Source organism: Cordyceps militaris (assembly GCF_000225605.1).
Source record: "Cordyceps militaris CM01 unplaced genomic scaffold CCM_S00001, whole genome shotgun sequence".
Taxonomy (NCBI): Eukaryota; Fungi; Ascomycota; class Sordariomycetes; order Hypocreales; family Cordycipitaceae; genus Cordyceps; species Cordyceps militaris.
Genome location: NW_006271969.1, coordinates 3995242 through 4009579, shown reverse-complemented (window position 1 = coordinate 4009579; position 14338 = coordinate 3995242). Strand labels below are relative to the sequence as shown.

General features: G+C 53.0%; 6 protein-coding genes across 6 annotated transcripts; 5 read left to right on the top strand and 1 right to left on the bottom strand.

Moving 5' to 3' along the window:
- Positions 1 to 847: 847 nt before the first annotated feature.
- CCM_01252 (cyclin-dependent kinase) lies at positions 848 to 3079 on the bottom strand (the record flags this gene model as incomplete). The annotated part of the gene is made up of 7 exons (XM_006666408.1): positions 848 to 1831; positions 1963 to 2076; positions 2097 to 2216; positions 2318 to 2350; positions 2397 to 2471; positions 2636 to 2747; positions 2886 to 3079. 7 exons carry the CDS (start codon positions 3077 to 3079, stop codon positions 848 to 850), a joined length of 1632 nt encoding a protein of 543 aa, XP_006666471.1.
- Positions 3080 to 3450: 371 nt separating this feature from the next.
- Positions 3451 to 4775, top strand: CCM_01251 (uncharacterized protein; the record flags this gene model as incomplete). The annotated part of the gene is made up of 7 exons (XM_006666407.1): positions 3451 to 3464; positions 3510 to 3660; positions 3785 to 3817; positions 3858 to 3914; positions 3966 to 4099; positions 4282 to 4376; positions 4564 to 4775. The coding sequence occupies 7 exons, from the start codon at positions 3451 to 3453 to the stop codon at positions 4773 to 4775; spliced, it is 696 nt and encodes a 231-aa protein (XP_006666470.1).
- Positions 4776 to 5986: 1211 nt separating this feature from the next.
- Positions 5987 to 8509, top strand: CCM_01250 (Mannose-binding lectin; the record flags this gene model as incomplete). The annotated part of the gene is made up of 4 exons (XM_006666406.1): positions 5987 to 6331; positions 6466 to 8191; positions 8239 to 8365; positions 8413 to 8509. The coding sequence occupies 4 exons, from the start codon at positions 5987 to 5989 to the stop codon at positions 8507 to 8509; spliced, it is 2295 nt and encodes a 764-aa protein (XP_006666469.1).
- A 380-nt stretch (positions 8510 to 8889) lies between these two features.
- On the top strand, positions 8890 to 9138 carry CCM_01249 (uncharacterized protein; the record flags this gene model as incomplete). Its single annotated transcript, XM_006666405.1, has 2 exons — positions 8890 to 8934; positions 9028 to 9138. The coding sequence occupies 2 exons, from the start codon at positions 8890 to 8892 to the stop codon at positions 9136 to 9138; spliced, it is 156 nt and encodes a 51-aa protein (XP_006666468.1).
- A 1040-nt stretch (positions 9139 to 10178) lies between these two features.
- Positions 10179 to 11009, top strand: CCM_01248 (necrosis-inducing protein; the record flags this gene model as incomplete). Its single annotated transcript, XM_006666404.1, has 2 exons — positions 10179 to 10370; positions 10440 to 11009. The coding sequence occupies 2 exons, from the start codon at positions 10179 to 10181 to the stop codon at positions 11007 to 11009; spliced, it is 762 nt and encodes a 253-aa protein (XP_006666467.1).
- Positions 11010 to 12439: 1430 nt separating this feature from the next.
- Positions 12440 to 13450, top strand: CCM_01247 (phosphatidylserine synthase; the record flags this gene model as incomplete). Its single annotated transcript, XM_006666403.1, has 4 exons — positions 12440 to 12512; positions 12634 to 12771; positions 12825 to 13021; positions 13082 to 13450. The coding sequence occupies 4 exons, from the start codon at positions 12440 to 12442 to the stop codon at positions 13448 to 13450; spliced, it is 777 nt and encodes a 258-aa protein (XP_006666466.1).
- Between the last annotated feature and the right edge of the window lie 888 nt (positions 13451 to 14338).

The window sequence follows — 14338 nt, the reverse complement described above, 5'->3', positions numbered from 1 at the left end:
GAGGCCCCCTTTGGGGCAAACCTGGACCAATCAGACGCGTGACGACGCGAGATGAGCACGGTTTTACGCGCTTTTCTTGTCAGAAGTCGTGTTTCGATGATCCGCGTCCACCAATTTTTATTTTCTTTCTCGCACCGTCATAAGAGGTCCATCGTTGGGTCAATCTTCAAGATGGAGAGCGAGCAAGCAATTTGTCGATTTCCCACTGCCCTTTCTTTTTTTTTCCCATGTTGGCTGGAATGCTAGGTACGGGGGGGGGGACGGATTTAAAGTGCCCGCAGAGCAGTTGCATGATCCGGGGACTAGACTTTATTAGTGGCTTTGGACCTCCCTCCAGTCGAGCAGGATGGCTCAGAAACCATATCATGAATCATGGAAACAAAAACTTGACCATAGAGGGAGAAAGACATACGATGGAATGAATTAGCATTGAATCTAGATTTTCTTGTTCCTGTCCAAACACACACACACAAACGGTGAGAACTAACATCTAATCCTAAAACCCCCCCACTCCCAATGCTTCCATGAGCAAGACACAGAAGAAGAACACCAGCTGTAGAGTAAACTAAATAATACACTGTCGCATCCTAGATGCGCCTGTTCATAGTACTGGAAAACAAAAGACTCCCAACCAAGCTCCTCCCGTGAAACAAAACATATAAAAACCAACCCAGCTGGCAAAGTCTCTGTAGAAACAACGTTGTGGTAAAACAAATCAAATGGTCCGACACTCGGTGAGTTACAAAATGCAAAAGGAAAACATGAAAATGCGTAGGAGCACTTTGTACGGCCGTGGTATCATGTACAAATAAGAGATATAGTAGTGAGTGTGGGCATACGACCTATCCTAGGCAATGGGGTCGTCAAAGGTCAGTCGTCTCCTGGCAATGCTCATCGGCGTGCGGGACGTGCTCGTGGGACCCGGAGTCCGCCACTGCTTCTGTGCCGGGCTTGGGGTGATGTTGACAAAATCGGCAAAGTCAAAATTTTGACTGGGGGTGTTGGGGAAGAGGTTGCCGCCGCCAGGTGTCATCATCATCGACGACGGCAGGTCGAGCTTGTTGCTCTTGGGCGGTGGGGTAGTCAGACGTTCCATGCGGCCCCGGCCCGCCTTGACAGCAGGCGAGGGGGAGGCGGCGAGGTAGAGGAGCAAATCGGCGCCCTCTTCGCCCGTCTTGCCGTTGGCCGCTGGGCTGCTGTGTCCTCTGCGCTTGTTGGGGAGGGCCCGGTTCTGCATGGGCGGAGTGCGCGGCGGCGACGACCTCAGATTGTTGAGGTTGAACGAGTGGGCAGGCAAGAGGTCCTCATCATCGTCGGATGCGGCCGCAAAGTTGGGCGAAGCGAGCTCGTTGGGCATGCGGCGCTGGCGGAAAAAGGACACGTCGGGACCGGCCGAGGTGGTAAAGTGCTGCTGTCGGCGGGGCTTAATGGGCGACGACTGGGCGAGCTGGTGGGCATCCTTCCAAGAACTGTAGCCCTGAAACGACTTGTGAAGCGTAGGCGAGGCGCGGAAGCGCTTGCTCGGGCTGGACGAGACATTGTCAAAGGATGCGATGTATGTGCGCTTTCGGTGGCCCGAGCTTCCGTTGCTGGACCCAATGGCATCGGAAAATATGGGCGCCTTGAGGGGGGAGCTCATGAGTGCTTTGTTCGGATATGGGAGTTCGGAGGTGCTGGACGACGAGTCGGAGAGGACGTCGCCCTCGTAGAGCTTCTTGCGACGAATCTCTTCCTCCATCTTGGGCTCGATGGTATCGAGGGTTAGGTCTTCCCACCCATGCTTGGTCTTGAACTGAGCGAGAGCGAGACGGTTTTGCAAACGGCGAGCAATCTAGAAAGGAACAAAACTTCCTGTTAGCCCAGAGTCTCTTGGCTCTTTGTGGTTGTTGCGACGTGGTGCGGGCAGTGTGCGCCGTCGTAGCCGGGGGGTAGAAAAATGCCATCGTGCATCCCTTCACTCACCTTGCTAACTTCAGCCCTTTTCAAAACGGAGTCGACCACTTCCTCGGGTTGCTTCTTCCAGGGCGACGACATGATGGTATACTCGGAGATTGTAGCCAATGCTGAAAGACTGTTCTTGGTGAAGTCGTGCAGACGTTGACGAGATTTTGAGGGCGGTGGTTAGGATGTGGTCGGTCTGGCGGGAGTGAAAGGAAGGGCAAAAGTGGTGCAGCTTGGCCAGGGCGAGTGAGGGAAGGAGGAGTAGAAGTGGTTACCTGACCTACCCTCTATTAGTGGGCTACAGGTGGGTTCTGGGCGTAGGCAGGTCAGCCAGCGGCGGCGCCGTTGCCCATTGGTGGCATTGGTGGGCGTTTACTACAGTGGCCTCAGTGGCTGGCCTCGCGAGGTACTGTAATATACAACTTTGGGCCTATTACTGGACTAAAGTACGGTACCATGTAGAATTTAAGTACAGCTGCGCCCTTGCCGCAGGTCCCGTATGCCTGAGCGTCCTGCTTGGTCCGGCCCGGCTGCAGACAAAGAAAATATATTTCAATCAAATCAAGTCTACGGATAGGTCCACCCGATCGTCTCTGCCTGTCGAGGAACACGGCGTTGTGCAAGATGGCAGACGTCCGGAGCGGTCTATCTACCAATTTTACTCTCCTCCTTTCCGCTTCTTACCTCCACTCACGCTGTCCAAAGCAGCCATGCAAGGTACCATCCAATATCCAATCCGCTCGGTATTGCAATATGCCGTCGTGACACCTTGGGCAGCAACACGGACCTCGGCCTCAGCCTGCTCACTTTGTCACAACTTGTGCCTGCTGTTTTATAAGCATGGGTTCGGGTAAATGCAGGGCACACACAGGCGCAGCAGTCAGCACAGCAACCAACATGGGATCGGTCGCGGTAACATTTCTTACGCCCGTCGCTTCAGCTACCCGTCAGCCCTCCTCCTGTGCCCAGAAGTCGGTATGGGAGTCTGTGGGTGACTGGTTTCTTGCTGTCGCTGTCTCTCAATCAATCCTTCTGAATCTCTTTCCGGTGCACCTATTCCTCGGCCGACGAACAACTGGCATGGTTGGGCAGCCCGATTCCCCGGCTTTTCCGCAAATACATTCCTGTTCAAAACCATCTCGGCTTCCCCTCAAGTATCCAAGGGTGGTGTGGTAAGTTGGGGCAGGCTCTGGCGTTACGCCCCTGGTTGCATCCATCTTTCCATCTTTGTGCCTGGAACTATTAATACGCAGATGCATCTCGTCAGCGGGGCTAGGTGGCTGCTGTGGCGGTGGCCTGAGGCTCATGATAGAGAGGCAATTTCAGGCCAACATGAGCGAGCACAGTGCAGATTAATGTTGATAAAGCGGTAATTTTCAACCCTTTGTGGCATCGGTTTCCGCTTGACTTGCCCTTTAATCTTTCTTCGTCCTCGCCCTCCCTTCACTGGATAGGCTCCCGTCGCCGCTAGTTGGCTTCGACCGGACACATTCGCTCGTTGATGAGACAATGCCCGGAGGAATGTAGTTTAACCTCGTCGGGCGAATGCCTCGACTTGCAGGTTGTAGCGGTATGCTGGCGACTGTGTCGGGTCGACATTGTAGTTACATGCTCCTTAGACCACTCGCGGACCGTCGTTTTCAAGTGTCAAGGGTTTGTCGAGCAATGACAGCCGTAACTACCCGTGACTGGTACGAGATGCCCCGCGAAAGTACGGCCGTTAAAACATGTCTGTAGATCCGAGACCAAGGTAGCACCGCACAATACATGTCTCTGACCTATTGAGGGAGCACCGAGAAGCACATCATCGCAGCAGCAAAGTCCAATTGACACTCCAGGGTAGGCGACATTGCCGCTGTTTGACAGCGGCGTGTTTGTGTGTTTGTGTGAGGAAACTGGAGATTGAGTAATTCAAGAGGCATACATATGCCCCCGAAGCAAGCGCAGTGTTTAGGGTGTGCGGGTGTTTGTCGGTCAGTTGCACAACTAACTAGTCCAACCGTCTGGTGACAGTGGTGTTGTAGATCGACGCTGCCAAGTTGCCATGCAACGTGTGGAGTCTCGCATGGTTGGCCGATGTGGGAGGCGAAATGGGTGGTGTGCGGCGGACAGGCAAAAAGGATTCTCTCTGCAGCAAATACGGTGCTTGGACTACGGAGTATGTGCAATAACTAGCAATACGAGAGGGAATTAATACGGCCATGGATCTTAATAATAACACTTGATAGGCAAAACTATATTGGCAGCTTGCCAGCGTGAGAATGCTGGCAAACTTGAAATGGCTGGAACCAAGCATCGATGCGCACGTTGTGGCTTGATTTGGAGTACATTGGGTTAAAGAGTGGCGTCAGCAGGGAAGAAATGGCGAACCAAGAACTGGATCAATGCGGAACATGGCGAGGATGGTGGTCATCGGCGATGTGGTGGTGGCCGTTGTACGTAAACAGCAAAAAGGTGGCGCTCTAGTTATCTGTGTAAATATATATCCGTAGCACAATGGAAACCTGGTAGGCGGTGGGTAATAATTTGTATTAGTTTGCGCTCGGTCTAGGACCAAAAGATTGTTGTAGTTAGGTTTTCAGTTAGTGGTTTTTAGCTATCTGATAACTACCTCATACCTAGTCGCACCACATATTATGCGTTGCGCACGAAACCTTGGAGGTACACCAGGTGAAGGTGAAGTGGTGAAGTGCAAGTGTGGCTGGGGGGAAATAGTGCGACGAGCAGAGGTGAGGCGTAGCAAAGACCAAAGAGCACGTTTCGCATGGTGGCTCTACCAGAATGCGCCTCAAGACATCAAAATGAAGCAAAACGTTTGCGGGCAAACATGGTAGATGCAACGTCATTCATGGTCACCGATTTCAGGTAGACTAGTGAGGTGTTGGTACGGATACAGCGTAACTACCTACCTATGTACCTACCTAGGTAGGTAACTACCTGTGCTAGTTACCTTGTTAGTAGAGGTAGTCGCTTGCGATTGTGGCTCCGCTTCCACAGTGGGTTTTCCCGCGCCATGTCCACCGAACATGGCCTATTGAAATGGCTGCCAGCACACCCACAGATGCCAATCTGCACACAACTCAGCTGTATTGTGCTTTGCTAGGACTTGCAAAGTTGCAAACTGGGTAATTGGTCCACGTCGTCTTGCAGACAAGAAAAAAAAAAAACCACCAAGCTTCTTGCTAACTCAATACCACCTGTAATATCGTACCTGCCGCTGACTGGCCTGTCAATCTGCAACCTATATTCGTACCGCCGCCTCATGCACGTCACGCCGAGCCGCCCGTAGCAGGGACACGAACGCAAGCATGGATCAGCACCAAGAAAAATCCGACTACGTTCCATTCTGACTATTGCTATCACTCGCCACTTCATTCCCGTTCTTTTCCTACCTACCTACCTACTCTTCCTTGTTTCATTGTTTCATTGTCGCATCATCTCTCATTTGTTCCGCCACTGTCGTTTTGCTCTCTGCCACTCCGTCGTCACTGCACCTGCTTAGGTACTGAATCGGTCTACCGGACCTGCCTGACCTCGTCCACCAAAGCTGCCCACCTACCTACCTAGGTAGTTCGCAGCGCTACCAATACAGCCTACTGCGACCTGATCCATTTCCCTTCGCCTGCCTCGTTGTCTCTCGCTTCTGACTGCAGCTTCCCACCATTGCTCTTTTATTACCACTTCTTTATAGAATTGCGCCTTCCTTTGGTCCAATTCCCTTTATTCTCCCGCCTCATCTTCGAGTCCACCAAGCAGACAGCTTCCTTCCCCCAACCCACTCTTGCTTGCGCATCATACTTCCCTGCCTCTGACGCGCGTTTCTGGCCAAGAGAGCCCATACGAGGCTTCTCTCCACCAACCTCGTCGCTAAACTACCACTCAATCGCTTCTCTGCTGCCTCTGTCTTCTCTTACTCGCCTGACTTCTCCCTCATTTCCCCCAAGGCCGCGCCCCCCTTGGCCTCTGGCCTCTTGAACGGCCCCGACGCCTCGACGCCCCGACCTGTCCGTCTAGCTCCAACATCAACGTCTCGTCATCTCTCGCCATGGCCCCCAGATTTCTCAAGGAGCTACGCCGCCGGTCCAAGGCTAGTTTCCGTACCGAAGCTTCCACCGACACATCTAGTGAGGGCGCCGTGAGCCATGGTACTGCCGCTTCCAGCGGTTCCGTCACCCCGCCTTCCATTGCCCACAATTCCGATCCTGCTCTCAACCTCCAGCTCAAGGACAGCGGCGAACAGCTCACTCAGACGTCCTCGCGCCTAGCTCTACCCGCCAATGGAGGCAATTCCAGCAGACTCAGTACCCAGAGCGTTCCCGGCATCTCCGGTCTGGGTTCCCCGACTCTTGGTGGAAAGTCAAACACCCCCCTGTCTAAATATGCCCCGCGTGTTCACAATCTTAATGAAAACTCATGGGCAAGTATACCTTCCCCCAGTCTCCGCGGCCGAACCATCACCAATGCGCCTTGCCGCCCTGGCAGAGCACCGCCCGTTGCTCCCATCTCATGCTAACCTCTCCCTAGGTCTATCAAAAGACAATTCTCCTCCACGGCACCATTGGCGAACCCAGCACCACCACAACCCCCATGGACGGCACAATAACGCTCAGCAGACTAGACGACGACATGCCTGCCACAAGCTGGCCCGTCTGCGATTCTCACTTCAAGGCCATGGCCTACCTCAACCCCGGCCCCAATAAGCTCCGCTTCGACTTCGCCTCCCCCAAACTGGCCAACAGTAGCTCTTCCAACCCAATTCACTCCTCTCACCTCACTATTCACATGATTCCCTCAATGAGTTCTCCGCCACTGCAGCTTGCCATTGTGCTCGCCAAAGATTCTCCCGCTACATATTCCGCTGCCCCCACGCGCGCTGAAAGAGAAGGCAACGGCCTGGAAACCGCCATTCGCAAATACAGAATGGCTGCATATCTCTGGCAAGCATTTACTGCCGAGCAAATGTGGCGCAACAAAATGGGACGCAGGACATTTCGATTCGAAGAGGAGTGGACGACAGGCTCTACGAATTACCGCGATCGCGAAACTGGCAACATGCGATCCGAGGCCAGAGTGCACGTTATACGTAGCGACAAGACGGTTGCCGAGCTGCAACAACTGGCCGACTCTCAGAAAACGACAATGGCCAGCAGGGAGATCATGCATGCGGTCGTGACAAGTGCTGTCAGCGCCTACTTTCAACCACTCCCCGGCCAAAAAAACTACGTAGCCGCCATGCTCCTCGATACCGATTGGGGCCTCGCTTCCAACAACGACCCGGCTGATCTGGCATCAGCAAGCAACCCCAACGCAACCAATATAGCATTATTAGGCTCCCAACATCTGCAGCATTATCCCTCGAGCCTGGAGGAAATTGTACCATCGTTTACCGACTGCACCCCAACCGACACACAATATATCAAGAATCAATGCAGCGAGGCGGGTAGTTCGTGGGAAGCTGCCAATGCCGGTATTGGTGCGCACTTGCAACAAGTTGGCCGTCTGTTTGGTTGTCCACGCCAAGAAACAGGTGTCATGCTGAAAGATTATGTCGTCTTCAGCCGTACATTTGTTACCCGCGAAGCGTACTCGACGAGAACAAAAGCGAAAGGAGGTTTGGCGCTACAAGGAGACGAGTGTGCGTGGCACAGGCTGGATTGTCTTCGATTCCGTGCCCATCCTGCCTTTCGAATCCCACGCGACCCACCTGCTCGGTCTGACGCCAGTGTCCAGGCGTACGCCGTTGAGAATGGAACTCTGTTGGCCATCGCTCCGTCTGGCATCTCGTTTATAGAGATTTATGGCGAAGGTGATCAAGTTTGCCGTTCTTGGATGGAATTTCCCCTGGACAGCACCACAACACACCGCCAAATTTCTCTATCAGAGCAAGATATCATAACACGACTGCCAGAAACAATGCGGAAAGGCCCCGTCCGACTTTCCATCAAGTCTCACGGCGGCAATTCTCTGGAAATCGACAATGTCAAACAGTTCATATCCAAGGCCCAGGCAGTCAAGATTAAAGGCTCGAAACAGGGTTTCCGAAGCTGTCAGATTGGAACTGTCCAGCCTCCAAACACAGATCCGGAGGATCTGTTATTTAGCTCGGCTCAGTCGGAAAGAGTCATGGTACGAATGAACGTCTACCATGATGCCGACGTCATTTACGGACTCGAGTTTGTGTACGACAACGACGACACCCAGCTATTCGGCACCCGCGCAGGAAAGGTCGGGGGCGATACCTACGACTTTGGTAAGAAAACTGTCGGCATGGGGATGACTGTGTGCTAACATGACTAGATCTGCGACGAGGCGAGTACTTGAGTGGCTTCACAGTCAAGGGAGGACCAAGGATACATGGCATCCAGCTTTTGACAAGTCTGGGCCATAAATCCCGCATATTTGGCAATCCGTATGGCGGATCAAGGTATGTTAACCACAAAAAGATGGGTATGTCATGTTAACAGACGACAGCCACACTATCCTTCCCCCAAGAGGGTACACGATCTGCGGAGTGTCAGGCACCCACAGATCTCAGCTCGACAGCATCTCTGCAGTGGTCACGCGATGATTGAATCCTTCAAAAGCAGCTAAATGGAATGCATTTCAAAAGCACAATGCAGCAACGATTTTTAGCACATTATACATGAGCGTTTCCAGTCAAATGGCGCATGTTTAAACCTGGGAAGCAAACATTAAAAAGTAATGATAATATACGATTAGGAAAGTAAGGTGACGGTCTCTGCAAGAGCCGCAGCGGATGTTAAATGGTGATGGGTGCTCACCTGTACATAGATCGATTTGACTATAATATACGCTCTAGTCTGGCTATACAGTTTATATATCGAGTATTTGTATCGAGTTTGCGTCAACTTGGCGTTTCAATAAACGGGGAGACATGACAGTGACGATGACGTTTCAAAGTGCAATTGTAAGACGCAATGATGTGCAATGCTGTCTGGCGAGGGCGAGAAGCACAATTCATTTCAAGGCGAGGTGGGTAGTCAGATACTGCGGATGCAGTGTCTAGACTGAGAAACTCGTACCTTTATGGACCTCAACCATTGACGGCTGACCAACATGAACTAGGCATCGTCGTCCTTGTTTCCGGCGGGGTTCCGTGTTGGGCATGCCCGCGCGGAGGACGTCCTTGACAGTGAGGTTGGCACGGAACATTTGGGCGCTATCTACAAACCTTGATCTGAGTTGGAGTAGCGCGTCCGTATCTGTACTTCCCTAACTGCCGTGTAAGCGCCGCGGCTGTGGGTTGGCTGTCGCAAGGTTGACTGGTGGTGTCAGGGCTGGCGCTCATTGGGTGTGTTTCGGTAGAGGGGAAAAAAAAAAGGGGGTAAATTGTAAGGGGAAATGTGAGGTTTGGGCTGAACAGATTAATCTGTCTTCATGTGTATCAATCATGCCAGGTGATGTGAACTTGTCGTGTCTAGCTTTCTATCCATCCTTGGCATCGTTGATGCGTCTTGATTTTTTTCTGATTTGTCAACGGAATGGCCTGCCAAGGATTTGAATCAGGAAATAAAAAGGGAATTCGTGTAAGCTGGACGATCGACGGGTAAGTTTAGAAACAGGCTCGGCGGATTGGCCCACCATGGTGCTCTCCATCGGGGCCTATTTTTTGCACAAATCGCTGGCTTGCATGCCATCTATCCGACAAGAAACGGACCAAGAGAGCGTGTAGGGCAATGGTCCGGCAGTTGCGGACTCTTGGAGTTGAGGTCGTTGACTCGAGTAGCCTGTTCCATTGCTGGTAAAAGAGCGGCAGACCAAGTTGTCAGCTTACACCGTGATGGTGCCAAGCCGTGACACTAGAGCAAGACTTTGCGCCGACCACTCCATGACAAGGCAGATCGGGCGATACATCAAACATTTCTGTCTATAGAACAAGCATAAATTTAACACAGCCGAGAAACGGGGACGTCATGCCCCCGTCCCCCCAGTCTCACGGAGCAACTAGCGCTTACACTCCACGCACGTTCCTCCGGGCAGTGTTGGGGATTGGCACATCGCGACGCTGAATCCCTGGCAGGTTTTGATATGATGGAGACGGAAAGGTGCGATAGCTTGGTGATGTGCATCAGAGGGAGCCGGGCATGAGAGAGAGAAAGATAAAACTACAAATACGGCTGGTGAAACCCCGTCTGGACAGGAAGAGGCAACATCGACACAACTCCCCTTTACTTTTTACTCTTGCATATCTTACAATCTAGACTTTTACTTTCAAGATGAAGGCTACTCTTTTCGCCCTTTCTGGCATGCTGGCTGTCGCCAGCGCCAGTCCCATGGTTGAGGCCAAGCGGGACGTCATTGGCGCGCTCGATGAGAGCGCGGACCAGGCTGACATTGACTTCCAGCCGCTGCTTGACTTTGACAGCGACGGATGTTACCAGACGTCTGCTATCAACAAGGACGGCAAGGTGTGTTTTTTGCTGTTTTTTTTTGCCCCGAGTTTGGCATTGCGAGTGACTGACGCGCGCGTGTAATAGACCAACCCCGGCCACGGCGCTACTGGCACGCCGCAGGGCGACTGCCGCGATCCTCACCAACTCGACAACGCCAACAGCTACGTGCGCACGCGCTGCAACAACGGAATCTGCGGGCGCATGTACGAGGCATATCTGGAAAAGGATCAAGCGGTGGCAGGGAGCTTCCTCGGGGGCCACCGCCACGACTGGGAGAACGTCGTCGTATTCACGCGCGGCGACACCGTCGTGCGGGTGGCGCCGTCCTGCCACGGCAAGTACGACAACGCGCGCAACGAGTTCCCGCTGCGGGACAGGCACCCGCTGGTGGTGTACCACAAGGACGGCGCGGGCACGCACTGCTTCCGGTTCGCCAACGACGACGACATTGCGCACCCGGAGAACCCGCGGGGCGACTTCTTCCGCGCCCCGCTGGTCGGGTGGAACAGGTGGCCGAGCGAGGACCTCAAGAACAAGATGCTGGATGCGTGGAAGGGCGGCGTCGGGCCGAAGCTGGATGACGAGTTTACGGATTCGCTGAGGGCAGCGGCGGGGGATGGCGTGCCGGGCTTTGACCCGGCCAGGGATGAGTAGGGGGGTACTCTGAGGGTTGGCAAATTTCGAAATGTAGATTTGTGTATAAGCTGCAATGTTTATCGAGGTACTAGAAGGACCACAAGGTCGAATTAGTGTAATTCAAAAAAACAAAAAGTATAAGCTGCAATGAAGAATATTGACCGGCTGTTTGGCAAGCATGGCATAAAATTGTGTACATGTGCTGGGTTGGGCCTGTGATTTTGTGCGCTCCAACAAGTCAGATACAGATTTTCACCTTATCCCCGTGCTTCTACAAAATACCCTCCACGACACGTACGTTCTCTGCCCAAAATTTCCACTCGCTGACCTTGAATTTATAGTTGTCGTAGTATTCTGGCCGTAGAAAGAGAGCAAAACGATACCATTTCAAAAGGGGTCTCTAGTTCCCCGACTCTCTGCGACTTCCATTTAGGAATAAACCTCGTGTCCTGTGGGCGCTAATATCACTTTTTGCAGGTCAGTATCTGTGATTTCGAGCTTTGTTGGAGCTTTGGGCTCTCCGGTTTGTCGATTAGCCGCAACCAGTACTTTATCAAGAGGAGCCAATGTCACAGCAAAGGTCAAGGCTCTTTCCGCAGTTCGAATCATGGAGTGATTTACAAACAATCCCTTTGTGGCGCTAATGATGCTTGAATGGACGTATTTCAGGGGAATGTCGGCGGCCTGTGTTTGATCCATGGCGCTGGGCAGGTCAACCTTTTCGTAGGTGAAAACGAAAAAAAAAGCTGGAAAAAAATTCAAAGGAGTCGTACCGTGGTAGAAAGTCATGATAGTAGCCCTCTTGTTACACCAGGAAAACCAGCAACTTTATTAGTGCCGCTTGGTCGCTGGCATTCGACGAGTTGTTGGTCATGTAGAAAAAGCCACAGCCTGATGGGACCAAAACGGGCAACCCCCACTCACCAGTCCAGCTGTTGTGGCGCGTCACTTGTATCTGCGCCACAACGAGCACTCACTGTAGCTTCGGCGCATAAGAAACAAAAAAAAGAAGAAGAAAAGCCCCATCATACGTAATTGACTGATTAGTGCGAGCTTCATCCCCGGCTTTACGAAAGCCACAATTTGTTTCACCCGAGCTGTTGTTGGGTGTCGCTGTGCACACAGCGCACAGCCACATGACCACATGCTTGCCCAACCAAGCTTAATGTTAGCTCGCTCGCTTCCCTGCTCCTCCCACCCCAACTTTTTTTCTTCCCTTCCCATCGTTGATGTCACCAATTCTCGACCTTGGTTCTTTCAACCTCAATCTCCATACTTCAGCAACTCCCAACTGAGCATCGTTTTCTTCATCTGCCAACATCATTCGTTCCGGAAAATATTTCAGCCTCTTTTTTCCACCTCCTATCCATCGAACTTTTGTCGATTTTTATATCTCGCCAAGCAAGCTCTTCCCCACAGGCACAGTTAGCAACAAGCTTGCCTACACTATGTCGAAGCGAACAAGTGCCGGCGCTGCCAACGGCGGCCTCGACAAGGACGCGACTGTGGCGAACCAACCCGGTATGCCACCCTGACCCCGATTTCAGTGCGCAAACGATGCAGACCGGACTGAAGCGGAATTCCAGCTACTTGCAGCCCGGCGCAGGACGAGCCAAATGCTAACCTACCTTCTCTTCTCTAGCTGTCGACAAGCAAAAGACGCTTCTCTCGGCTGATGTTGGCCACTTTTCCCTCGTCCGCGCCATGCATCTGGCCGATCTCATTACCCTGATGAACGGTATACTCCTCCTTTCCTCGTCCTCTGCTCTGCGGCTTCCGAGTCACCGCCCACATGCCGCTCTGAAGAGCACATGCTGACGACCAAAATAACAGGCTTCTGCGGCGTCATGTCCATCTTCTCCTCCCTGCGCTACTGCCTCGGTGCCGATCCTGCCGCCCACGGACAGCTTTGGCTGGCGCTCTACTTTTTGCCTTTTGGCTTCTTCTTTGACGCCTTTGACGGCAAGGTAGCGCGCTGGCGCAAGAAGAGCAGTCTCATGGGCCAGGAGCTCGACTCCCTGGCCGACCTGGTATGCGTGCCTGCTTTCCCTTGTCCACCTGTATTACTCTAACACAATACCGTCTGCTAGATCTCGTTTGGCGTCGCCCCCGCCATGGTTGCCTTCACTATTGGCCTCCGCTCCTTTGCCGACACGCTCGGCCTCACCTTTTTCGTCCTCTGCGGCCTCACCCGTCTCGCGCGCTTCAATGTGACGGTGGCTGTCCTGCCCAAGGACGAGACGGGCAACAGCAAGTACTTTGAGGGTACCCCGATCCCGACCTCACTCGCCCTCGACGGCGTCATGGCCTGGTGGCTGCACAACGGCTGGATCCTCGAGAGCGTCCCCTGGGGCGTCTGCCTCGCGGGCACACCCCTCGAGTTCCACCCCGCCGTGCTGCTATTTGTCGCGCACGGCTGCCTCATGACCAGCAAGACAATCCGCATACCCAAGCCTTGAGAGAGATTCCAATTTTCTGTGTGTAGGGCCACAGATTGGGAGTGGACATTGCGGACCAAAGCCCAACTTTAATGTATTAGACAGTTTTTTGTGTCGACTTTTATATGTTTTCACTATTGGGTTATCGAGACATGAACGATGACGATTGTTTGAGATTGCTCACGAGCTGAGAGGAGAGAATGGAGTTGTGGAGCAGCATACGCGAGCTTGAGGGAGACATTGTACAATCTGCCCAGCAGAGTAATGTCAAAAGTATAATGCATTTATTTGGGCCAACGCGAGCTGTATCATAGACAGCTAGTTGCTGGTGCCTCTTGGCCTATCGTCTTTTCACAAAACTGATACCCCGTTCAAGACCGGGGATATTGCCCCGTTTCGGATGTCCTTACATGTGTCTTGATATTTGTCGTGCAGATAGATCATTCTAGGAATCATGCTTTTTTATCGCTCTAGGCGCAATCAACGTCAACGTTACATCTGACACGTTAGATCCAAAGCGTTTTCGGGTAAAAACAAAACACGATAATACACGAGGAAAACGTGTGAATAATGATAAAAGAAACAAAGCCGTAAAACGCCGTGTTGAGCCCCATTCCTAAAGCCACTCCGTACATCCATCATGGCCTCTCGCAAAACAATGCCCTCCTTTCCTGACCGTACGATTACCGGCCACCTCTGCTGAAACCACCACCGCCGCCACGGCTGAAGCCGCCACCGCCGCGACCACCACCACGAGAGAAGCCGCCGGAGCCGCCACGGCCACCACCACGGCCGCCAAACCCGCCGCCGCCGCGACCACCGCCACGGGAGAAGCCACCAGAGCCTCCGCGACCGCCGCCGCGACCGCCGCCAAAGCTACCACGGCCGCCGCCACGACCGCCAAACCCG